General features: G+C 42.0%; 1 protein-coding gene across 3 annotated transcripts in view; it reads right to left on the reverse strand.

Annotated features, from left to right (window-relative positions):
* Positions 1 to 1,364: 1,364 nt before the first annotated feature.
* phactr4a (phosphatase and actin regulator 4a) overlaps positions 1,365 to 27,125 on the reverse strand; it is a 33,856-nt gene continuing 8,095 nt past the window's right edge. For all 3 annotated transcript variants that reach the window (XM_053334234.1, XM_053334232.1, XM_053334233.1), the window contains 13 exons: positions 26,312 to 26,356; positions 17,006 to 17,176; positions 16,616 to 16,696; positions 15,372 to 16,526; positions 11,656 to 12,042; positions 7,774 to 8,353; positions 6,354 to 6,607; positions 5,619 to 5,781; positions 5,362 to 5,417; positions 3,610 to 3,671; positions 3,341 to 3,478; positions 2,807 to 2,883; positions 1,365 to 2,638 (listed from right to left, as the gene is read on the reverse strand). In XM_053334234.1, the coding sequence (XP_053190209.1) occupies positions 2,623 to 2,638; positions 2,807 to 2,883; positions 3,341 to 3,478; positions 3,610 to 3,671; positions 5,362 to 5,417; positions 5,619 to 5,781; positions 6,354 to 6,607; positions 7,774 to 8,353; positions 11,656 to 12,042; positions 15,372 to 16,526; positions 16,616 to 16,696; positions 17,006 to 17,176; positions 26,312 to 26,324 (3,153 nt within the window). In that variant the 5' untranslated portion in view covers positions 26,325 to 26,356 and the 3' untranslated portion in view covers positions 1,365 to 2,622. The remainder of the gene's footprint in view (positions 2,639 to 2,806; positions 2,884 to 3,340; positions 3,479 to 3,609; positions 3,672 to 5,361; positions 5,418 to 5,618; positions 5,782 to 6,353; positions 6,608 to 7,773; positions 8,354 to 11,655; positions 12,043 to 15,371; positions 16,527 to 16,615; positions 16,697 to 17,005; positions 17,177 to 26,311; positions 26,357 to 27,125) is intronic.

Below are 27,125 nucleotides of genomic sequence, written 5' to 3' on the forward strand. Positions count from 1 at the left end.
TCAGCCCATCATTACTCACTATCTTTGAATGAGCAGAAATTCATGAAACGATCTTTAATAACTTTTAAACTAAATTCTTTTTTCTTTTTTAAAAAACAACAAGTATTGTCTGTACATCTATAGCTACTACTGTCCAAGTCTGACCGTCCAACTGCAAATAACCAGAACATTGGCGAATTATATCTTATTCACACAATTTGTTTTGAACATGCTTTTACTTTTGGAGATCTATCACAGGATTAGAATTAAGTTTAAGGTACAACCCTACATTCAAATAAAGACATTAATAAGACACTGATGGTAAAGCCTTAAATAATGATGCATTGGCTGATCTGGAGCTTTTGAGTTCATGTGATGTGAGCTCCAGAAAAACTCCAAAATGAACCTCAAGTTGAGATAGTTTGATTTGGTTGCCATTTCCAAGCACTGTGTCTCCTTTTATAATAGTAATGTGATTTATTGTTGCTATAAAAAATATTAACTACAGCACCTTTAAAATGTAAATATAATTCCAACAGAACAGCTACTAAATAGACCCTGAAGTGAGCGTTTGTTAAATAAAAGGTTTTACTACTTGGACTTTTCTTTTTATTTTATTTCCTGATTGTTTTCCTCCTCCTAACCCAACGTTTATGTTTGGTTTTATGTCATCATATTTCCTCTTAGCTGTTTTCTTCTTACCTTTATTCTGGTTTCACTCACTTTATTTTATTATTTGTTTATTACATCTTATTACCTTCATTTGTTTATCTTACCTCTGGTGTTTCGTCACTGCAGATTCATCAGAATTATGATTAGTTGTTTACTCACTTGTCTTGTTTTTGTTTGTGTTACATAACCATGTATGAAAAGTGCTATACAAATAGAGTTTGAGAGTTTAATTGAAAATTAAAATATTTTTCATGAAATGTTTTTTTTTGTTTGTGAATATTTATGTTAAGAGCTTATTAGTTGATTATTGGACATTATAAACTATTGCTGTGCTTTTAAGTAAGATCTGCAAAGTGATTTTGTTCTAAAATAGAACAATTTCAATGAGTGAGATAAAGATTGATAATCTGTTGACATTCAGTTAATGTCTGAGGACTGAGCTGCATCCCCGTTGACTATTATCTGTTTACTTAAGTAGCATGAGAGGCTGTCAAAGAGAAGACAAACAGATGTCAGATAAACATCTGGAGCAAATTCTGCTGTTAAGATCCTGATGAAGGCTCCCTTTGTCTTCCACCACACATTCAGCAGATTTTATATAACACTGCCCTCATCTGGTCACAGAGGCCACACACTTGACATTTCATTTAAATCCATCATCCAATATCATTACCAGCAGATGGAAGGGTTTTCTTGCTGTTAATTGAACACAAAGGAAATAAAAGACAGATGTTGAAATGTAAATCACGTTATTTTTAATTTCTGAGTGGATTGTTCATTTAGACTGTAGTTTGCAAAAAAAAAGAAGAAGGTTTTAAAGATCTCTGTATCAAAAAAAAAGGAACACATTTTGTACCATTAACTAGTTGGAAATAACATTTGAGAAATACTTTACAATTAAAAACATGTCAGCAGGCAATTAAATCTACACAGGTGCTCTATACAATTGCAGCAATCTATTGACCTGTATATATTTATTTATTTTAAGTACCATAAAAACAGCTAGGAAAATAAAAATATGTACATTTTCCTGCTGGAATAATTCAATTATAAACATATATAGAATTATTAATCCAAAAAAAAAAAGAAAAGATAAATTTTCTATACACCCAATTAAGGAACATAAGGTGCCTTAGTAGTATTATTATTATACAATTATTTAGTGATATGTGCTCCATGAGAATCATTTAAATGATCGAGGACATACAGTAAAATGCACACATTAGGTTGAAGGCTCTACTCTAGTTAGTCGTCACTGCTGCTGCTGTACCGCATTGTTTCACATTTTCCGTCTCTTTAAAGTGTTAAATCGTATGAGGAGTAAGGCTGGTGCTGCGTGGCAAACCTTTAGATAGACATTTATAGTACACACACGCACGCGCACACACACGCGCACACACACTCTCACACACATATATCTACAGTGCTTGTATAAACTACAGTGATATCTTAAAATGTGCGTAGTGTTCCTCACTGGGGAGGAAGGAAAATATATGGTGAAGGCAAGGTGAGAAGTGGGGTTCCCCTTTGAGGGTGACAGTGTGATACATACAGTACAGTACAGAGTAGAGGATAACCCTCAAAGTGTTATCCTTAAAGTTCTATCTAGTGAGCTGTGCAACCCCCCCCCCCCCTTATAAAGGTAGGGGTGTGTGTGTGTGTGTGTGTAGAGGGGGGGTTCTTGCACTTTTAGTGTTGGCACGGGGCACCTCCGACAAATCCCTCCTGTCCTGAACTCTGCGCTCGATTTCTGAGAACTGCTGAGTGGCTTTCGGTTCAACAGTAGTGTCTTCGGCTGGAAGCGGGTTAGTAGGCAGGCAGTTTAAAATAAAATGGACCAAACGGGAGGGGCCCCGCATGTTCAGTTCGCAGTGCCTCCTCGCTCTCTCGCTGGCTGGCTGGCTGGCTGGCTGCAGCGTGGACTGACTGAACACTTTAGTTGAAGTGTCTTACTGGTCAGCAGTGGGGCAGCTACGGCCGGTGGAACCTGGAGGGGGAAAAAAATAGATGTAGAGCGGTTATTCTGGATGCTACGTGACTGAGGACTGATTAAAAAGCAGCAACAGCAGCTTTCTTCAAAACACAACTCATAAAATATTGACGATTATGTTAAATGAACTTGGAGAACAGTTGAAGTGAATTATTCATGTCTGACCGGGTATAGATCCTGCTTTCTTCATGGACTTCCATCTCTGAACTCTTGAATTCGTTGAGCTCCTTGCGGATGGCGGCCTGAGAGGAAACATGGAAGGAAAAGCAACACGTGAGCCAGAGTGGATTTACCTCTTTGTATATTAAGGCACCGCACTAAAGATAAACACACACGAGCTGAAATGTTGAAACCATAAATATGATTTCTCCTCCTGCATATTTTATGAGATTCGCTGGACGAGGAAATTCACTCGGTCAAACTCAACACAGCTATTAAGGCGGCGTCTGGAATGCATTCCCGGAATATCTCCTCGATATGGAATCTGCTCGGAATGCAAATCCTCTCAGAGTTGATCTCAGTACAAAAAAAAAAAGACGGTGCTGTTAAAAATGCGCGGGGGGCTTAGAAGCTCTCGTGTTAAGAAGCCACCTGAGCCCTGTTAGAATAAATAGAGAGAGAGGTGTGGAGTGTGTGTTGTGTGTGTTGTGTGTGTTTATGCGTGTGGAGGTGAGGATGTGAGGATGTGTTGAATCTCACCTTGTCAGCAGGAGTCAGCTTGGTCCACGGTTTGTCTGCTCGCCGGTCGTAGTCGTGGGCGTGGGTGGACTCCACGTACTCGTGGAAACGCAGGATCTTCCTCGCCTGGAGTTCTGCCACCGTGGGTCTCTGGGAGAGCTGAAGATGGACAAAATGTGTTAGCTGAGGTCTGTCTCAGGTGTCACGTGTGTGTTTTAAATCTTATAATAAAGATAAAATAGATTGTAAGTAGATGAATGAGTGATAAAGTGAGTTGGTTGCATCCTGACCTTTCTGGTGAGCCTCCGTTTGATCTCAGATCTCTCCATCCGTCTATCTGCTTCATTCTTGGCTGCAGAAGAAGAAAAAAAAAGACATTCCATAAGAGAGAAAGAGAAACAGGGCTAGTCAGGTAGATTTCACCTGAGCAGCTGTCAGCACAGCCTCTGCACAAAGCACAACGTTGTTCGAATGTGGTTTGCGAGGCTTCGTCTCGGCCGGGTCGCTTGAGGACGAGCGAAACGCTGGATCAAAACGTGCTGACGGACTCCAAAAACTATTATGTTGCTACGACAACGCTACACTAACATTTCACAACATTGAGTTGATTTTTAACTAGCCTCCATCTGCTCAGACACTCATAATGTTTAAATCCTAATTTCTACCTTTTCACCACAAGGGGGAGCTTATTTTATATACCTGTGGACTGCAGCTGCAACTGTGAGTACAGTCAGATTTTTAAAGTTGTGCTACTGTTTTTACAAAACGTTATATAGTAGACATGCACATCTGGAATAAAAATAAAAAAACAGATGCTGGACGAAATACCTAAATCTGTAAGGGAAGAAAAACATCTGCACTGTGTAACCAATGCAGGTGTGGTTTAATGACTTCTAATTTAACTATACTTGCATTAGAGAGCTACAGTGTGTAGACTCAGATTCTGTTTCAAAAACTAAAGAACACTGTTTGTTTGTGTGTGTGAATGTGTGTGTGTGTGTGTGTGTGCGCATTAGATGGATGTTGGACGCTATGAAACTGGATTAATAGATGACGCACAAGGTTAAATGATAGTCCTACTGCAGGTGCTGTCACGGTCACATGATCTCTCTGTATGCCTGCTTGAATAATGTCAAGAAGGCATGTATGGGATCTATATGATCCTTTCGGCAGCTGGTACGGCAGTGAAGGGTGAGAAGCTTTAGCGCTAATTAATTCCCTAACACGTAACCACAAATCTCCTTCCCCTGCGCCGCTACGAAACCGTTGGGTTTTATAGTTGACTTCATGTTCCTGCATTCATTCATTTACTTCATCAAACTGAGATACGATTTACATCTAGAAACCAGGATTATACAGTTCATGTTTTTAGCTTGTCTCCTCACTTTTCTTCAGTTTCTGTGTATGTGCAGTTTCATTGACTGTGATATAGAGAGAGGGGTGGTGGTGGTGGTGATGGTGGTGGTGGTGGTGAGGGGTTGGTGGAAATGCTGTTGCCAGGATGTCTTAATGAGTCTTTACCGAGCGTGACAGCTTCAGTGTCGGTATCAAACGGTGCTTGAGAGGCCACACACGTCTGCACTGGGGCTCAGCCATAAACCTCCCCCCCCCCCCTTAAAGCACGACTGTAAATCTGGCTTTGATCACCTGGTTGTATTTCAATACCTATGACTGCTCTACTTCTACCATCGTCATCATCATCATCACTGTCATTAAACGCTGAGAGTCAGTGATGATCTGAATCATAAGTGCTCATATTGAAAAAGACATCGCGGAAGTGCTTCATAATAAAGGATAAATGGAAAGGGGGGGGGGGGGATTATGAGGGGACAAATATGAGCTAATATGATCACACTGAGCATTACTGTGACTTCACTATCAATACTGTGCTAAACTGCTGTGTGCTCACTGTTTCATCTGTTCATTCCTGCAGTGAAACTTTTCGGCGTTGCGGTGTAGAGGAATTGGCTGGATAAGTGATGAACTGAGTGATGGAGAGATAGGTGGACGGATGGAGAGGTGGGGGTGGTGGGGGGTCATACCTTGAAGGATGTTCCTCTGCTCCAGCTCCTCCGCTGTCGGCCTCTGACTCAACCGCCTGAAGACAGAAAACACTGCTGACTGCTCAATTTCTCACAGGCTGATATAGATCAGTCTAAAAAGTCACATTTAGTCTTAAGATGAAGAAGCTGTCAAATAGTGAGTTACTCTATAAATAACGTCGACCTCACAGATTGATAGTGTGTGTTTTTATAAGGTGGGGTGGGGGGGTCATTGGGGAGTCGCAGCAGCTCTTTACCGTGTCAGCGCAGTGCCGATCTTGTTCCTCACCGCCTCCCACTGCTCTCTGTTTTGCCAGCTCATGCTGTCCTGGCTCTCCTGAGCGTCCCTGTCCTCCCGCTCCTGTCTCTCCAGCTTCAGGGCTAACGTGTCCTTCCTCTTGACGCGGCTCGCCAGCCCGCCTAGGAGATTAAAAAAAAAACACGAGAAATTTGAATCCTTTGTAACATCCTTAATTGATTCCTATTGTCTGACAGGAGGTCCGAAAACTCAAAGAGACTACATTTACTGTCAGAATGAAAGAGAGAGGATGATGTTAAAAATGTGCAAAACTAATCATTTGAACGACTTTCTTACATAACATGAATGTAGAAAACAGAAAAAAAGGTCTTCAGGCTCTTTTAAGTGTAATAAGAATAAAGAGAAAACAGAACATCAAAAGGAGTGTTCATTCATTCACTCTGAAGTAGACACTGGTTGGCTGTTTTTAACCACAACAAAGCATGATCAAATCAGTTTAATGTATGTTTTATTATATACTGCTAGGGTTTTTTTTATTCTATTCTATCTTAAAAAAGCCCGGACATTATTTTATTCATTCTCTGTGAGCAGTTTTTTTTTCTTAATCTTGGAGCTTTATCATTTCAAACGCTCTTTCAAGAAACCTGCTTTTTAATAAAATACAAGCTTTCACCACGTGTGAAAGCAGAAAGCAGCACTTCTATCTACTGTCTCCAACATGTGACCAACGTACTCGGAGGGCCTTCCTCGTCCTCCTCGTCCTCCTCGTCGTCTCTGTACAGGATGGGGCCGTCAGAGTCAGACTCCTCCTCCTCCTCTTCCTCCTCCTCGCTGTCTCCTGGGCCTCCGCCTTCTGGGATGACGCAGACGTTGGGGTCTCCCACCAAACCCCTGCGGCTGCGGGGCCCCAGATCGTGATGGCGGGGGAATCTCTGAGGTTGAATCTTCCGCAGCTCCTCCTCCATGTCGAAGTCGTCGTCTTCTGGCCTACGAACACAAATGATGGAAATACCTCGATATGGATATTTTGACAATATTGTAGGGATGACTATCAGTGCTTTCACTAAATATTTACACAATGAGATTTTTGATAAATAATCATCAGTAATGTGGATATAATGACTAAGTGGATAAAGGCAGATAATAGAACAGTCTCTTAAGCTCAGACAATATCTATAAAATATCACAATATTGATTTATTGCCTAGTCATATTTCTGTTCAGCCTGCAGTGTGAGAGCAAACTGTAGAGTCTTCAGTTTCTAATGGACCTGTGCAGCTCTATCTAATGTGTCTAAGTGAGAGAATAAAGCTTAACTGTTAACTAAAGAGATTAAAGAGTCACAGTTCTACAGTTTGAGTTTACAGCTCTGCTACTGATAGATTACACACAGCCTCAACACTAACACTTCATATCTTCTCTTAATTAAAGAAATGGACTGAATATTTGGCAAACCAAAGCAGAGTACAGATGTTCCCATTTTGTCTTGTAAATTAAATTCAAAGTAATGAATTGAGCATCTAATAAACAGACCAACAATCCAACTGCAGCCACTATTTCCATTCTAGCTCCTGTCCTGCTCCTGAGCTGATTTTTTTTTAACATTATGGATATCACTTATTTATTATAGTTTCTTTCAGTACCTAAAAGTTTTCCATCTTTTATTCCCTGATGAGCTTTTCTTTCTCTTTCCTACAGTGATGATGGTGCTACAAAGCCTGATTAAACCAAGCTTTTTTAATTAGCACTAAACATGTTTACCATGCTGCTATTTGCTTAATAACGTCCTGTTAATTAATGAATCTGAGTAGGTTCTTCAGAGTCAAATTTTTTTTTTTTTTTTTGCTTTAAAAATTACTTTAACAATGATCAGAATTACTGTCAATTCATTTCTACCTGTTAACTTAATTGAAGTGAAGTGATTGAAGTGTTTCTGTTCTACTTGGATAAAGTTTCTTTCCCCTCCTACAAAGTACTGTATAACTACAAGGCTGTCAGACTATTAAAACTGTGTCTACCTTGCAGTTCCAGTTTAATTAAAAATCAAACACATAATTTACACAAAATTAATTTATAAACAAAGAGAAACTGCACATCTGCTCCCTTTCATTCTCATCTTTCAGTTACTGTGCTGCAGCCATGTGGGACACTTACAGCCTGAGAGGTTCGATGGTGATTGGCAGAGAGTTCCGCGTGTTGCCCCCCAACTCTGTGAGGAAATCTGGAGGGGACTCAAACAGCAGCGAGTGGGCCCTCTGGGAGCCGTCGGGGCTGGGCTGAGCGGGGCCGGGGCTGGCCAGCGCTCTCTGGATGAGGATGTGAAGAGGAATGGCCGGAGGCTGGCTGGGAGGCTCGGTGGTGGGGCTTGGGGGGTCGGAGGAGGTGGTGGTGGTGATGCTTGGCGGAGGGAGCGACTGAACTCTTGGAGGAGACGGGGGTATGTGGGAGGGCAGGGGTGGTGGTGCCAGAGAGTCAGTGGAGGGCTGCTGCTGCTGGACTGCTGCTGCGTCCTCGCTGTTGTCTCCTTTAGGGGCAGCAGGGGGCAGTGGTGCAGAGGTGGGGGCCGGATCGGTAGCGGTGGTGGTGGAGGAGGACTCCGGGGTCTGGCTGGGAGGAGTAGGATCCATGGAATGGCGCTTGGTGACAGGGGTCATCCTCTTGGGTGGGGTTGGTGGAGATCGTTTAGCGGGCGCTGGCACCACGATGATGCCGCTGCCAGACTGTGAAAGCTCAGCTGTGAATAAACCACAGTAACCAATTAATACACAGAGACATGGAAGACCGCTCAATACACACGTCCAACATGCAGCCACAACATGATGCACATTCAAACCTGCTGAATGGTGAAGTTAGTGTTTTTAGATCAAACAAGCAAATATGTCAGAAGCAGTCAAAAACCAGTCAAAACCAGTTAAAATATCAAAAACAGTTAAAACCAGTTAAAATATCAAAAACAGTCAGAGTCAAACTCAGTTAGAAATAGTCAAAAGAAGTCAAAACAATCAAAACAGTTAAAAACGTTCAAAGCTGTTGAGCCAGTTATTAACACAAAAGACTTAATATAACAAGATGCTACATGCTGTACCTCACTGAGGACTGTGCAACACTGGAGAGTTGAGCATGTCAACATTTAACAACATGACACATTTCCGTTTGTTTAGTAAGTATTTCATGAGACAGATCCAACGTGGACTGGAGTCAAACACTGGATGTTAAGTTCCATGCAGTGCTTTCACAGCAGCGTTTAGAATAAGTTAGTTGAGCTGAAATCGATTCTGCCGGTCTGATGCATGCAATGCAGAGATGGTGGGTGGAGGTGGGGGGGGGGGGGGGGGGGGGGGGTTAGGTTAAAAAAAAAATGGAGGTGAGGTACCACTGGGTACCTGAGCAGGTGGCCCTGTGCCGCAGGTATACAGGTAGAGAGAGGTAGAGGCCCAGCTCGGTCTGACGTTTCCAGCCGCTCCAGTGACGAGGCTGCCTGTTCAATGAGGAGGCTGGCGAAAATGAGTGGAGATGTCAGGGATTTTTTAGGGGGGAGGGGTAAGGGGGGCTGGGCTTTACATTCCGAGCTGGGAGAGAAATATATAAAAGGGGGGGGGGGGGGGGGGGGCTTGGACGCTTTCAGATAGGCCTGTCATAAGATCTACTTTTATTGGACAATATATTGTCTCAGAAATAATTGCGATAAATGATATTATTGTCATTTGAAGATAATTTTATACCACTGATATAAATGATAATATAGTATAGTAATATAAGAGGGGTGGGATGTAAAAACACAGACTGCTATTATGGTTGGATACAGAGTTATTTACCTTTAATTCTTCTACAGTCTCCACTCAGGACTACACAGTGAGGAATGGAGGACACTACTAGGTTTAGCCAATGTGACATGAATAGCATCTTAGCTGCTAATGTGAAGTCTGCCATGTACATGTATCATACCATAAGTCCATATATAGACATGATGACGTCAATAATTACATTATTGCTTGATAAGTCGATAATTATTGTGACAGGCCTACTTTCGGATAATGTTTTAACACTGTCCAGCTGCTGAGTGGAAGATAAAAAAAAAAGCTTTTGATAGTTTCTCATAGTTTCATCATGATGTTTTCTGCTCACTCACTTTAAACAGTCATCTTTTAGGGAGTTTATCATAGGGAAACTATTTTATCTATGAACATGTATTCTGCTTCTGACTGACTGTATTTACATGCATTATTATACCCTGAATATTGATACGTAACCAACACATTTTGCTGTAAGAAAAGCATAAAAATAGAGGATGTACTGTGCTGGGGTTGCCTGTTCATGTGCATAAAGTTTCAGTCCATTTACGATACATACAGTACTGCAAGCTGCTGTCTCCCTACAAACATGTGCACACTGTATCAGTAACAGTGTGAAGTGAATACAGTAACATATGCATAGAAACCCCGCCTGACAAATGGCGGTGGAATGTGTCACTGCTTTACAGACACTGCTGCTGGGATGGGCTGTGGAACAGGAACAGCTGTGGCATGCTGGGACAAAGGAGATGAAAACAGTAAAAAGCCAATCGGTTTCTATCTGGCCTCCGGAGAATCGCTTGCGTTGCATAAATGGTGCAAAGACAAGCCGGTGCGTGTTCCCTCTCCAGAGAAATGAAACCACACGCTAGCAACAGTTGGAAAACACGCTGCACGGCAACAAGATGAGGCTTAACTGTGAGACTCAGACTCCTTTATTTGAGGGAAAGGACTTCATGAACTTATGGCCAATACAAAACCAATGGCTTTAAAAACAGAAGTATGTAGATCATTTGTTCTTATCCACTCAAAGAATATCTTGTTTCCTGTAGCATTCCACATAAATCCCAACAAACACCTCACAGCAGTTGTTTTGTTTGCCTCTGATTCACCACGACACCGTAGCCTGAAAACAAGTGAGGTCATAACTGGACTTGTGTTCTACACCTGCAGCCTGTTGCACCAGTTGAACGTCATGTTTGATCTTACCTGCTACATTTATCTACTTAGTTTCACATTCATTTGCTGCTCATTTTCTTCTTCTTCTGTCTACTCCCTGTATAATTAACACTAAATAGTTCAATCAACAGTGAGCAGCAAATCAACGTTTCAGACACTAACTAATAGTCGTCATCAGCTGTAGAGTCATGTGATGGTAGTTTTCACATCCTTAAAACGTGGAGCACTGCACTGTGGGATTGTTTGCAGTGTATATGGCATGTGGAATATTTAAGTAATGTAATGTAATATAGTGCACTACGTAGTACTGTAACGTAGTGCACTACGTAGTACTGTAATGTAGTGCACTATGTCGTATTGTAATGTAGTGCACTATGTCGTATTGTAATGTAGTGCACTATGTCGTATTGTAATGTAGTGCACTATATAGTATTGTAATGTAGTGCACTATGTCGTATTGTAATGTAGTGCACTATGTCGTATTGTAATGTAGTGCACTATGTCGTATTGTAATGTAGTGCACTATGTCGTATTGTAATGTAGTGCACTATGTCGTATTGTAATGTAGTGCACTATGTCGTATTGTAATGTAGTGCACTATTTTGAGCAACTATTTTACAGGAAGAGATATTATATTATATTTTTGGCATATAATAAGAGATAAATAAGCAATTAACACAGGGACACAGGATTAAAATTGGGGGGAAAAGTCATTTTCATTTCACTGGGTTTTAACAATTTGAGTTTTACAAAAAAATCTGCAGAGGTGTCATCGAAATTCTGTGGGCACAGAGTCTGTGTGGGCCTGAAAAACAACAATTATCTACAAAAATTAATTGCCAACAGTTTTAATAATAAAATAAATGTTAGAGCTGTTTTTGAGCACTGTTTCTTTCAACTTGTGGAGTAGTATTGTTTGATGTCAGAATGTCCGTGTGGTCAGCTTCCCTGAGCCTCATTAAAACTCTACACAGCTCATTTTGGATGTTGTTTGACTGACAGTATAAAGAAAGATACATCAGAAGCTGCTGTTTCTAGAGAGGTGTCCTAGAAAAAAAACACTCACCTAGCAGTGCGGGGTTGCTGTTGCGGTTGGTGGGTTTGGGTGGGGGGACGGGAGGCGTCTTGCCGTGGGGAGGGACGGGGGGCGGTGCACTAGAGTCGCCCGAGGAGGAGGAGGTGGTTGTGATGGTGGAGGAGGGTCGAGGTGGGTCGTCTGTTATTAGGGAGACAGTCCTTAGCGGCCTTGCCACGGCTATAGGAGCGGCGGAGGAGGAGGATGAAGAGGAGGAGGATGAAGAGGAGGAGGATGAAGAGGAGGCGGCGGGATCTGTGGAGGAAGCTAAGAGGAATTTCGGGGGAAGCAGGGCTTGTCTGGCCGGGGGAGGATCTGGCTGGGAGTCTGGTGTCGGGTGGGGGTCGGGGGCGAAGCGGACGCCGGCGGCTGCAGACTCTACAGAGGGAAGGAAGGAGGGAGGGAGGGAGGATACACACACACGCACACACACATGAGCTGAGGGGTCACAACAAGACTTCTTCCTCTATACTACAGTCTTTTCCTCCTAATGTTGATCCTCCAGAAACATTTTGTTCCTCTACTTCAAAAAACTTCAGACCTCTTCTTAACGTCGATACTTTTCAAAGATGTGTTTTTATTTAGAAGATGCATTCAAGTAAAAAATATATATATTCCTAAACAGCTTCTGATTTCTTTTCAAGCACATTTACTGATCTGTTCTTACTCAACTGGTCTTCATCCTCCCAAAAGTTCACAGTTGCAGAGTTCAAATTTTGATAAGGGGTCAAATAAAGAAACAGCATTTCCCACCTGATAAAACAAACTGTTCCTCTTTAAAATGATATAAAAGATGCTTAAAGGAACATGTAACTGCTGCTTATAGTGTATCATATACAGATGATGTATTAAAGGTGCTCTATAAATAAAGATTATTAGTAATATTTGTTTTTTGTAGTTTCTTTGTGTTAAACAAGACGTGTCCTCTTCTCTACATAATGAACTAGTAAGGATGAAGGATATCACAGAAAACACTGAGGTGTTACTGAACCTTGCAAAATAAGCACATCTTTCGGAGCTCACCCAGAGGACAGCTCTGATCAAGGCTCTTCAAATATTAGGAGACGAGGGGGGGGGGGTCTTAATATTCGCACACAGCTGACGTGGAGATTTAATAAAAAAAATCAAAAAAAAAATCAAAGCAGCACAGAAGGAATCTAATCATTTCTTTTCCCCTTTTGGTGTTTTCAAAGTCTGATATTTACTCGAGGCTTTGAAACTCTTGTTGGAACATTCACCCAAAAAATACCTTCACAGCAACATCAGGAGACTTGGGTTCGTACTTGTGTTGGTATTTCATCACGACGAAGCCTTCTACTTGACTGTTTACTAAGAAAACTCTTCACTGCGTGTTCACTCGCCTGTCAAACCTGACAAATACGAGTGCAAACAGGATGGAAATGTTTAATCTCCTCAGGCTAGTTATAATAATAAAAGGTATGAAATGTCAAACAGGAGATTATTGGCTAAAAAGGGAAAGGTGTGTTTAATAGGCCAAAAAAAGGCCAAAAATAGGAGCGCATTCTTCTCACTTTATGATAACACTCATTTCTTTTAGTAGAATAAAAATGTCCCATCACAAGCTTATTATGTAGCTCACTTGTGTTTCCCTGTTAGGAATTCATACCTCACTCTGTGTGAGGTTGTTAAATGGTTGTAACACCGTTGTGGCTCTAAATGGCTGAGTGGTGCATTATTACGCAACGCTGTACAATGACCTTTATTGTATAATAAAGGGGATGGAGGGCAGGTTTGCAATGGAAACGGCTTTTACAATTCATAATACAAATGGAAAGGATCATTGCTAATATCAGAGGTTTTTTCTCAACCTCAATTAATCATGTTGACGCTCTCACTCACTGCTTGTTCTGAAAATTGTACTGTGAGCTCACCAAATCTAACATTTGTGTGCTTGTTGAAATAGAAGAGAAAGTGACAGAGCTGTTCTTCATCTTGCTCTAACTTGTTTTTTTCACTATCAGCAATCTTGACTGGGATCAGAGACGTGCGAGAAAAAGACGTGCATGACAGCTCAGCCAGCGCATGCACTGTGTTTGTGCTGATCATGTGTGAATGGAAAAAACATATTAAAAGGCACTGATAAGTCCAGCACTCACATATTGCTGAATCTGTGCATGAAACATTCATTCAGTGAGGTTTTGAACTCTTTAATAAAACAGACTGTCTGCAGTGGACCAAAGGCTGTTGGAAGAAAGAACACTCCTGAAAGATATTGAGTGTTTCTTTAGCTCCAACAGACTGAGACATATTCTACTTGATTTAGTTATTTTATCATTCCTATCAATCTATATCTTTATCATCTTATCAGTTTTATTCATGTTTCTTTCTCTTTTCAATCTTTCTTAACCTAGTTTTAGTCTAACGTAGAACTTTTTCTCTCTAAGTTTATTTTACTTATTTAATTTACTTTATTTATTTATATTAGATTGTATTATTCATTTTCTCTGGCGTGCGTTGTTCTCAAATTGTTAATGTTGGCCTTATTACTGTTCTGTGTTTATGTCTTTGTTTTGTGTGTCAAAGCACTTTGTAAACTCTGTTTTTCAAAAGGTGCTGTATAAATAAAGTTATTAAGATGATTATTATGAATTATTATAAATGATTCTTTGTTTTTATTCCTTTTCTTTATGTTGTTCTTGGTTTATACTTCTTCTGTCGTATTATCAGCTTTTCAATCAGCTTTTCAATCAGCTGTGAAGCACTTGGAACTAAATTAACCTGTATGAAAGCTGCTATATAAATAAAGTTGAAATGATTGATTGAGCATTTGTCAGTAAAATAATCAGCTGATTGCATCACATTGATGTCAGGGGTCACGTTCTCCCAGTTAAACTTTCATCCATATCATATTAATAAATCAAGCTAAATACAGGACCTCCATTTGTAGCTGTAGGTTATGTACATTTATTAGGCTGCCACTAAAGCAGCTCATGTATATTACAGTGTGCCAAATTTAGGATGAAGCGGTTACTCTTTATAAGGATGAAGCCTGAGTGTGCTCTGGCAGCCGTGTTATTAAGTTAAATATAAAGTATGAGATCAATCTCGTTATCGGCCTAATTAAAGGGTTAGGGTTAGATATAGGTCATCTGGTCTAACCCTGACTGGACAGACCCGATCCAGACCAATAAACCTTTATCTAGACACAGATACTGATTATACCAAGTGGGCCCACATGCTCTAAATCTATTTCAATGCTTACCTTACAGACTGAAAACAGGCTTTCAGACTTTACTGGGAGCAACAGAAACACCAGTACACAGAGGAGCTGGAACAAATCTACTTTTCTGTTTTTTCCTTTTTATCTCCAAGCAGAAATAGTTTTCTTTCCACGGAGAGAGTTGATAGATAACACTAAGTTTGTGTGTCTTATCTAAGTCGGCAGTCAACTGATGTTAAGGGTGCGCCAAGATACTGAGACGACTTTGATTTTTTTTTTTTTTTGGACAAATGACATCAGAACCATCAACTTCCTATCTTGTCCTTTTTTTTTTTTTTTTTAAATTGGATCTTATTTTAGAATTGTCAAAGTCTTTTGTTTGTAATCTTTTTCTTTATGTTGCTCTTGGTCTACACTTGTTCTGTCTTGTTATCAGCTTGTTAATCAGCTGTGAAGCACTTTGAATTACATGAACCTGTGTTAAAAAGCTGCTGTATGAATAAAGTTAGGGTTAGATTGTAGTTACCTGAACGTTCTCTGAACTCAGCAGCCGGGTTGTATCTGGGTAAGGTGGTCCTTCGGTCAGCCTCGGAGGCGGGACGAGGCTTCTTGTTGTCCTCTGAGGAGCTCTTCTGTAGAGGAGGTCTAGGGTCCACGTCAGGTCCGGGTCTGACGGGGGGTCGGGATTCTTCCGCGGTGCGAAGAGGCTCCGGCTTTTCCCTCCTGTCTTTCTCCCGCTCCTCTCGTCGAGGTCTTTCGTTCCTCTTGGACCAGTCCTCCCGCTTGTCCCTGTCCTCCCGCTTGTCCCTGTCCTCCCTCCTCTCTCTGTCATCTCGTCTGTCCCTGTCCTCTCTTCTGTCTCTGTCGTCTCTCTCCGCTCGAGGGTCTTTCCTCTCCCGGTCTTCTCTTTCTCTGTCGTCTCGGTTCTCTCTCCTTTCCCTCTCGGGCCGTCGATCCCTATCTTCTCGTCTGTCCCGGTCATCCCTCCTTTCTCTATCTTCGCGCTCCCTCTTTTCCCTCTCGTCCCGATCCCTCCTTTCTCTCTCGTCCCGATCCCTCCTTTCCCGCTCGTCCCGATCCCTCCTTTCTCGCTCGTCCCGATCCCTCCTTTCCCTCTCGTCCCGATCCCTCCTTTCTCTCTCATCCCTATCTCTTCGCTCCCTCTCGTCCCGATCCCTCCTTTCCCTGTTGTCTCTCTCCGTCCTCTCGTCTCTCTTCTCTCTATCGTCTCTCCAATCTCGCCTTTCCCTGAAGTCTCTGTCTTCCCTCCGGTCCGCCCCTCCTCCTCCTTCTCTCTCCCTGTTTTCCCTTCTTTCTGTGTCCTCCCTGTCCCTCCTCCCTCTGTCCTCCCTCTCGTCTCTGCGGTATCTGTCGTCTTGCGAGGGTCCTCTGGGTAAAGACCCTCTCTTATCCACGTCTGACGGCAGGCGGCTTCTCCTGTCTGCGTCCACGGCGAGCCGAGCGTGAGAGTCCACGTCCAGAGGCGCCCGGTTGCTCCGCGAGGCGTCGGACGGCGCTCTGTTTCGGCGTTCGTCTCCCTGTGCCAGCCTCAGGGTGTTGGACTTGTTGTCCGACTCCCCTCGGGTCACCCGAACTCCAACTTCAGACACCTTGTCCACGTCCATGGGCACAGGGTGGCCATTCTTCACCGGTGCTTTAGAGTGGTTCACATCGTTGCTCTCTGTCCCATGAAGAAACACACAGTTAAGAACATCATCAAAGAAAGAGATGAATAATAAGGTTTTTTTTATATTACTTCACATTACGTACCGTTCTCTGGGATTTCCTTTAGAACACCTCTTGCTATCAGCTCTTGGCGACTTTTTCGAACTGAAATCTTTCTTTCCAAAGCTGAAAAAAAAGTAAAGATCAATAAATAACAATGATAATCTTATTGGACACTCCCTTTGTCCTCCTGATGACTGGATGCACATAACTGGTTGATTTTTTTCTGCTACTTTTTAACCACCCTATTTAAAGACTATGTAATGTGTTTAATGATGACCCTGATGAAGGCCTCGAGCTGAACCCCGTTGGTCTAAGAGTGAAGTTGTTCCATAATATACTACAAGTGTTGCTGGGGCTTTGACCTTTTTAGAAATGAATAATCAACCATAAAAATGCACACACATTGTGAATAAGCTTTTGTTCCCAGCTTACCTATAGACGTTTCAGCAAACTTCTCGCTCGGCTTCTTCTTCCTCCATTTCCAGGGCTTAAAGATTCTTCCCATTTTGGAGAATTTGCCTTTGCGTTTGGTCGGAGGCGTTCCCCCGCCCGAGTTTCCGTCTTCGCCCGGTGTCGTGCTGTGTTGCAGGTCCACCTCATCGTCTGAGGGGCGGGGGAAAAAATAAATAAATAATTCAGAGAATGGCAAAAAAGTTTGAACACAATGATACTCAGTGATAAGCATCTAAAAAGTCATCTCTAAAGACCAACACTTTACTGCACTGCTCACACATCTCATATTAGTTTTGTAAGAACAGTTCATTGTATTCATGAATGAATGGAACTGATAAGTCCTTGCTCCTTGGCCAACATCTATTACAGATTAGAAAGGAATTCCAGCCTACAGCACTAATTGTCACGATCCCAAAAAAAAAAAAAGGTTAAAATTGAGAGACACCACAAACAATAGAGCGTGTTCTAATTATATAATAAATAAGTCAAACAAACAGCATTATCTCCATATGTAGGTCATGGCTTTATCTCTAAACTGCTGCTTCAATTATGTGTCATAATAAAAAAGACTAAATCTCTAAACAAGGCCGGTCCAAATTCCACTCTTGCAGCCTGATTAGCTGTCACATGAGAGCCAGATGGTGAAATATGGGTACAGCCTCTCCCAACATCATTTACAGGGTGCTGTGAATTCATGTGTGAGTACACTAGCATTTAATATCTTATGTACTTGTCAGATTCATCCATCGCTATTAAGTCTTGTTTTTTTTTTGCTTTAAAAATAATAATACGAGTTAAACTACGAGGGGAAATATAACCAACTCAACAGAAACTGTGACTCTTATTCTTTTGAATAGATTAAGCAGTGGGTGTGAAACCACTTTTGTAATTCTTAGGTGATGAGTCGTGAGGCAGAAGTTGCACAACACTGTACTGAATGGCAAAGAGCATAGAAACCATGAAAGAGGACTTTAACCACTGTTTAACTAGTACAGTACATACACAGACATGTGCTGTTACACTGACACCATGTGAAAGAGGCTGACATTCAATATAAATGAATTAAGAGATGTGAACAATAGAGGTGACATAAGCTGACAAAGATTTTATTTTAATATTGGCAGCTGTTGACTTCCACAAATGCGTATTCAAGGATGTGTGACATAACTTTATCCTTTTTATAACTGCTATAAAAAAGTGTGGGCTATACACACACACACACACACACACACACACACACACACACACACACACACACACACACACACACACACACACACACACACACACACACACACACACACACACACACACACACACACGTGTCACTATCTTTGGCAGCTCAATAAATCCAGATATTATCTTTTCTAAAATCTGAGCAAACTTTCTCCTCTAATTGGTGGCAAAATTAAAATAAAATAAAAAAGCCTGAAAGCAACTTCTTGGGTAAATAAGCCAATCAGGAGTGACTAGACTTGACAGCTTCTGACACAGAACCAACAGCAGTTTCTCAGAAACACAATTACTGCAGGTTTTTTACATTGTGTTTGATGTTTGCCCTCACATAAATTGCCTCTCTGCGGTGCGCACTGAGGATGTGTTACACTGGGCCTGCAGGAAGCAAAAAGGTTGCGGGTAAAATAACAGAGCCAATTAGCAGTTAAAGATGTGTGTTGCACCCAAAGGCGTGTGTGTATGTGTGTGTGTGTGTGTGTTGGGAGGGACAAACTAATTTCAGTGGGAGTCATTAAAAGCAGACAGACAGACAGAACATGCCCCTCCCCCCAAGCTAAAAAGTCAAGTCAGACCTCGTCAGCTCCTAATAATAAAAAGAAAAGTGAACTTCTCATCAACACGTACAGATAAGACTACAGCCTGAGGCAGCATCAACACAATCTCAATGTTGATGAGAATGAGGACATGTGAGCCCCTGCAGCAGTTTATTAATATAACTGCAAATAAAATACAAACAATATCATTAAATGACACGTATCAATTTTATGCCACATAATTACAGTTTCAAACCAGTTGTCAGTCTATTTAATTCATCTTACATATTAAAAACACTGATCAGTCTCAGTGGGAAGTTTCACTTGTGGTTAATGGGGTGTAAAAATGAAAAAATGAAAAATGAAAGAGGAGGTGAAGAGATGAGATTCCTAGTTTTCTTTCACAGGCACGGCAACTGATGGATATCAGCTGGATCATATCTGACAGAGGATGGGCTTACCTGTCCTACAGATGTGTAACACATGTGGGACAACTGGAGGAGATTAAAAATGGATTGTCATTTTTTACAATCACTATAAAAGCTATAACCCACGGATGAGTTTTCTCAACGTCAGACACGAACGTAGCCAGAATTAGAAATCGGAGAGGTCAGCTCGGGACAGCTCTTTTTTTGTATATTGAATGGAGATATTAATGATTAATGCATGACCTATTAATCACTGTCAAGAATTTGATCAATCTAGAATACATGTGCTGACAATGTGCAAAGTTGCTGATGTTATTTGTGCATCTCCAGACTTTGGTTCTGTCCATAGAGGGTTTTTTTTTCTTTTCTTTTTTCTTCAGAGGCTAGTGTCCAATTATTATACAGCTGGAATAACTTTGCTCATTGGAATATGAGCAGTTAGCAGTCAGGTACAATGTAGAGCAATCCATCACATTTTAATCGAGTTACAGATCAGATATGCTGCTGTTCTTCAAAAAAAAAAAAAAAAAAAAGGGAAACTAGTGGACTTAAGTTTGTTATCAAGATAATGATTGCAGCCCATTTTAGTTTCCTATGCTGATAAGTCATGTGTGGGCTACAGCTCTTGTCATTGATAGATAATTAGGTTATGTTTAATCCTGTCTAAATTACGTCCTCCGCTGCCTACAATGAGTCACTGATCTGTCTCTGGCTGAAATTTCCACTTTCGTAAAGTCATATGTTTCAGATTTTTAGTTTATGATGGATGTCATCTGATTACGAGGCAAGAAATGGTGGGTTGCGAGTTGGCTGATTTATCAATCGGGAAAGTAAAGCCAGCTATGATTTACACAGTGCTCTCACAGCCAGACGGATATTTCTTCTGAAACCTGTGACATAACCAATTTCAAAACTATTTCTCAGTGAATAACTTCCATTCACAGAGGAAAGCTTAAGGCCTGGGCCCATACACTTACTACCCAGTTTAATACTATCATGATATGTGGTGCGGATTTGATTCACAATGTATTCTCAATTGAACACATAGAGAAGGGGACACTGTATTCAGTCTCTGAATGTGCCAAACCTTTCACTGGTGTCCTTTGTCCACTGAAATACAATGTGAAACATAACTAGTTATTAAGATGAATAATAAGAAAGCATCTCAGTCTCCTGTCTGTATGAGAATAACAAAGTGAGGTGGAGGAAGAGTGCTCTGCTGTATCATTAACTTTATATCTGCGGCAGTGGAGAGCAGCCTCTCTGCTGCACTGACCTCTTAGGAAAGACATGGCTGCCCACTCAGCAGGGTTGTTGAGGAGAGACAGACTGAGCACCGAGTCATTTTCTTCACCTCGGAGTTGGTTTACTGTGTCGTTTGTGTCGGTCAGCTGCTCCCGTTTGTTACTGCTGGAGTTTGCTGCTCCACTGCGCTAACATTAGTCTCTCAGTGACTACATAGAAGGTTCACCATCGCAATGTTTATCTCACCAATGTTATTATTAAATCTAAACAGGATTCCCCTTTTTGAACATGAACTACAAGATAACGCTAGCATGTGCACAGAGTAGACTGTCCGGGTGCTGAACTGCCCTCACAGTTGAGTTCCACCTTTTTCCTTCTGTCAACATTTCTGGCATTTGTGAATCAATTCAGAAGCACAGGAAACTGTGATTCTCATGTGACTCAATGATACCTTCATCTGTCAACCCCAAACATCTGTACTTTCATTAACATGCCAGCATGGTGATGGTGGCATAGATCAGCTGGATTAGTTACAACTTGAGGTACAAACATGCCAAACTATTGCTATGATACACTGTGTCTTGTATCACATGGTGGGAGAGAAAGATGTGTGCTCTTCAGCCTTGACCTCACTGACGCAGCCCTTTATCCTCACACTTAGTTTCATTTATCTCTAGTGGGAGCAGACAAAAAGTTAACACTTGACAAAAGCAATGTCAGATAAGGTTTTATACATGAATCAGCAGTATAACTTCACATTACTACGTCTCTATCGTGTTCATTATCTTTAACGTATGACCACTATTTTTCTGTCTCAATGCAGTTTGACTGCTTGGCGTATATGAGTCAAGACTATTCAAACAGACATACTGAATAATTCTGCAGTTTATTTACCATTAAACCCAACGTTTGGGTGCAGATCATTTACTAAAGCACACATTTAAGTGCTGGTTAACTTTCAACCTGATCGATGCAACGATGCAATAATGATCATGAAAAATACCCTGTCCATAGAGCATCTACATTATTTTGTCTACCCAGTGTAGAGAAGCATGTATGTGTGAAACGCCCATGCTGACATGCAGGCACACAGAGGTCAGTCAATTCTGTGCAAGAGTGCTGGACCTCGCGGCTATTCCGGACACATAACCCAGACACCGATGAGTGTTAAACTGGGAGAGGTTGGGGTGGTGGTGATGTTGCTTGGCTGCGACACAATCCAAGTGTGATGTGTTGCCCTCGTGTCACAGAGCGGGACCATTTTTAGATGGTGCTGCTCGTCAAAAGAACAACCAGAGAATTAAAAAAAAGTCAAGGACCGCTAATAGATGAGGGTAAAGATTCCAAAGCTCAGACTAAACTAAGCACTTTAAGATATAAGATATAAGCTATAGATCTGTGTTACAAGCTGACCCTAAACAGGAAAGCTTGTTTCAACATTGCCTGGCAGCAGTAACGACACAGGCTCCTGTAAACGCTCAACCATTCAAACTCAAAGGCTGACTAAAAAAGCAAGAAAACAGCTAACTAACCCCCTGGCGTTAATGCAATACCCCTCAGCCCTTGGGGGGGTGGGGGTAGTCAAGTCCATCCATATGACTCATGCCAATCACATGACGTGTCGGCGCTAAACGTGCTGAACGGCAAACTGGGGGCAAAAATACATTTAGCACGGAGAACAAATATGTAACGAAGAGGATGCTCTCATGTTACATGTTTTATTTAGGCGCCTGAAAAAGTGTTTGAACAGAAAAGCAGACTGGAACATATGAGGCAAATATTGACCCACGTACAACTCACTCATGGTATTGTTTCTGTTCTACAAACATGAGGCTGGGGGTTAGCAGTGTATGTAAAGATAGACAGCTGGCCTATGTCAGAGATGCTGGACTGCAGTACAGCTACAGGCTGTATTATCAAGAAGAGTTGTGAGTGTGCAAATACAAGCTTGAGAAATGGTTCCCTCCCTTAGACAGCAGAAACAGGTTCTGAAAGTCAGTGTTTAGCTTTTCCAGTGAGTCAGGGGCTTTGCAGGGGCATCGCCTAATAACTGTGTTAGACTACAACATGAAAAGCCAAGTCATGAAAGCTCAAAAAGAGAGAGATTCACATGGAAAGAAGTGGTGTCAGTTGGTGCCTTGTACCCCCTGAAATCTTCTTTCCCTTTTTTTTTTTTTTTTTTCAGAATTGGCCCCAGAGGGGAGATGGAGCGCTGCGTGCAAAACAGAGAGAAGTTTGTGTGGTTTGTACATTTCACAATCACCACATTCCATCTGCATGCATTCTTCTACACCTGTCTGTGCCTGCCGCCTTCCAGTCTCTCTCTGCTTAAAGAAACACCTGTTCATATATTAACTGTTCTTCTGTTCGTCTTCTTCTTCTAATGCAAAACACGCTTGACAGGCTGTTTCCACGTTAAGAAATATCGTCTCACAACTTATGTATGAGTCAGCCGCGCGTTAGTGAGCCGCTTGTCCTCCGACTCACCCGTGTTGTGTTGGGCTGGTTGCTGGGCCACTGTCTCACCGCTAGCACTTTGTCCCATGCTACGGCTCCTGGTGCCGTTGGCCTGCCGGGCCCTGCCTCTCCCAAGGCCCACGGCAGGAAAGGAAAACCTGAAGCCACCCTGTAAAGCTCCTGTAACTCAAGAGCCGTCTTGACTGCTCGCTCGCTTCATTTAGTTTCTGGTCTCTGTAGTCGTGCCCTCTCCCCTCCCCTTCAGCCTGTGAGATTTGGTCTCTCTCTCTCTCTCTCTCTCTCTCTCTCTCTCTCACTCCCTAACTCCCTCCTTCATTCCCTTTAAAAAAACACAAACACACTCACTCGCTCGGTGCTTAGGTCCCTCCCTTCTTGAAGCTCTGACTTCATAAATAAGGTAGGCCAATAAGGTAATCCGGCAGCCTTGGATGCCTTTCATTCCTGAGAGCGCATTTTTCGGGGGCAAAGTTCACAGCGGGCGAGCTTTGAGGTTTGGCTGGTCCGGCCGTCAAAGCCTTGAGGGATTTTGCAAAGCAGTGAGGGGGCCCCCCCCCAGAGAGGCACTGTTCTGCACACTGCCAAAACACTACTCCCTGAAAGACAAGGGGGGGGGACTGTCTCTGTCGAGGGGGGAGGGTGTGTTGAGGTAACTGGAGAAGTGGAAGGTGAGCCGGGACGAGGTGGAGCTCAGTGCCAGAGGAGAGGAAGTGACAGGGTGGAGGTGTCCGATGACTCTCTGGGCATGTGTGAACTCATAAGACATTAAGTCAGATGGCGGTTTCACAGCTATGACTGGGACTATTTGCTTCACTTTAACTCCCACGTGTTTTCTTATATGTGCCTCTAATGCTAATAAACATAGTTGGAAAAAACAGCAAACAATTGAGCCACACTATAGCGCTCAGATATTTCTTTAACACTGTAAAGCATGATAATATCTGACAGGAAAGTGTTTTACATACAACACCTCAGCAGACACAGAGGCCTTAATCACATACGTAGCCAAAGATACAGTGTGTGAACATCTCTATCAGAGCACTGTGTCATTAGCTGATATATAATCAGTGTGTGGGAGTTAAAGGAGCTCTTAAAAAAGGAAACTAGGACAGGGAAAAAATGACATTTGTTTTTTGTTAGTTTATAGGAAGCACATTGTAAGTGTGTTCTTGTTTTGTATGTTCTATGTTATCTAATCCAAATACATCACAAAGAAACTTGATACTACACAAGCTTATATTTCATAAATGCAAGGTGTTTCCATTATAGTGATTGATTTTGGTTTACTTTTTCTTTTTTTTTTTTAAACTAAAAAAAAACCAAAGCAGTGACATTAATACATCAAACAAAGCTGACTCAATAACCTGCTTGTATAACTGTTGCTCCCCCTACAGTCCAATTAAAGCCACTGCATTAAGAGTGCCACTCTGACACAGGAATGCTTGGAATGTAAGACCACGGATCAGCCCTCGTGATTCAGGGACAATAATGAGGACAGCCGTGGAAATGATTGGTAAACGGACGGGGATAATATGACATCACGTGACCCACCATGACATCCTTTTAACTCTTTCCAAAGAGCAGCAGTAGATGGAGACAGACGACATTAACCGAGAAACAGGAAGCGAAACTTGACAGAAATAAACGTGGTGACTCAGGAAAAACACTTATCGTGATGGCCCTAAAATTATACAAGTAGTGACTGTAATGTAATGAGAGCGGCCGTGCCCTTTTGGATCAAAAAAGTAGGGATTTGTATAGCATTCCAATCGTTTCCTGTCATAATCACGTCGCTTTTATGATGGAGCAGAAGAGGAAGTTTGGTTTATTTTTACTGCTTTGGCCACAGTGCCGGAGCAGGGATGAGAACATCAAGCTTCCCTAATCTGTTCCTGTTTGGCCCAGTGGCCTAAAAAAAGTGCTCATGGACTCATGCCCTGTCCTCTCCTGACAGTTTAATAACCTAAAAAGGCGACTGCCTTAATCACATTAGCACGATTTCAAAATAAAAGGACGTGTTGCCGGTTAGAAAAGGAGGTGAAATCTTCTACATTCAACAACAGAGAGAGAAAGCAGGTTTACTCACGGATATATTCAGACTGTACAGCCATCCCAGGTATGTTCCCACAGATGTTAAAAAACAAAAATGCAGCAGAACAGCTAAATCCTCTGTGTGTGTGTCTCTCTCTGTGTGTGTCCCTGATAACGCCGAGGTCGTCAACGATCTCTGAGCCTCAGCAGTGAAACAGACACAAGGCCATGCGTGCCAGGTGACAGAAACCCGGCAGCTCCGCTCACCTACAGGTGTGTCCTCTGAGCCGGAGCCAATCAGATAGCTGCTGTGTCAACACCAGAGTGCGTCACGGAGGCCCGACCCCCTTTGTGTGTGTGTGTGTGCCTAGCTCAATAAACAACCACAGGGTCTGTTGACTCACAGCTTTATGTCATGGTGATACTAGGATTGGGGGTATTAAAGGGAGTCTGCTACAGCTGACACTTACATTTAAACTGGAACCTTAACTCTAACCATAGTTTCAGTTTTGAGGAGGTGTTTATATGCTTTTATTTTTTAAATTTGTTGACATATTTCAAATTAATCTAGCAATGTAAATTTAAAAAACCCTTTCAATATTTTACAAATACCAAATTACAGTCTAGTTCAGAGGTGTCAAACTCATTTTCATTCAAGGGCCACATACAGCCCAATTTGATCTCATGTGGGCCGGATCATTAAAAAGATGGAAGGAAGGAGGGAAAAACAAAAAGGAACGAAAAGGAGACAGGAAAGAAAGATGGAAGGAAGGAGGGAGGGAAGGAAGATATGATGAACGGACAGAAAGATGGATGGAAAAAAGGGAGGAAGGACAGAAGGACATGAGAAAGAAAGTAAGGAAAGATGGAAGGAAGGATAAAAGGAATGAAAAGAAGACAGGAAGGAAAGAAAAGGAGGAAGGACAGATGGAAGGACAGAAGGAAGGAAGGAGGGATGAAAAAAGGAACGAACAAACGAAAAAGAGACAGGAAAGAAAGATGCAAGGAAGGAGGGAGGGAAGATATGATGGACAGACAGAATGAAGGATGGAAGAAAGAAAGGAAGTACAGATGGACATGAGAAAGAAAGGAAGGACTGATGGAAGGAAGGGTAAAAGGAACGAAGGAAGGAAAGAAAGGGAGGAAGGAAATATGGAAGGAAGGAGGGAGGGAAGAAAGGGAGGAAGAACAGAAGGAAGGAAGGGGGGATGAAAAGAGGGAAGAAAGGAAGGAAGGAAAGTGGGCCAGATTGGACCCCTCAGCGGGCCGGTTCTGGCCCACGAGCCTAATGTTTGACACCCCTGGTCTAGTTAATACATTTAATGATTTTTTCTTACCAGGATTTTCCATCACAGTGTCCAAAACTCAGCAGTCAACAGCTCCTGAAACAAATGAACAAAAAGCTGTCATTTCAAATGTTAAAGGAGAATTTCCCAGAAGAGACGACGCTTAAAAACTTCAACAGTCTCCAAAAGAAGCTAATTAATCAAGCTGTGGAATCCCAGAGCAGCTGATACTGAAGTTAGACTTTACAGCCAATAAAAACACATGCACTTAGAAAACTTATCCCCTTCATTAAAGCCTCTATTTTCCATTAGTACTCAGTAAATCAATGAATACCTCTTAGATTGGACCTCCCCTGCAGCTGATGTGGGGCCACGCTGAAGCTGAACAAAAGGTGGGTTGGCTAATTAATGCGCCGTTTTGTTTTAGGGAACAACAAACTGACTGAAAATCCATTCCAGGCCTCCCAAATTAACTAGTTGAGTTGAGAATTCTTTTCTCTACATCGCATGAAAACAACTGTCACGATTAAGGAAGGATCAGCCAATTACGCAATCGCATTTAAAAATACACATCCTATTAGTATGAGTCACAGTGTGACTGAGGCTGCAGTGAGGAGAACGGAGGAAAACAATCTTTCACACAGCAGTACACACACACACACACACACACACACACACACACACACACACACACACACACACACACACACACACACACACACACACACACACACACACACACACACACACACACACACACACACACACACACACACACAAACACACACACACACACACACACTATATATATTTCAGGACTTTTAAATGATGTTTTGTGTGTGTTTTTATTATATGTGTTGTATAT

This window comes from Scomber japonicus, chromosome 15 (assembly GCF_027409825.1).
Source record: "Scomber japonicus isolate fScoJap1 chromosome 15, fScoJap1.pri, whole genome shotgun sequence".
NCBI lineage: Eukaryota > Metazoa > Chordata > Actinopteri > Scombriformes > Scombridae > Scomber > Scomber japonicus.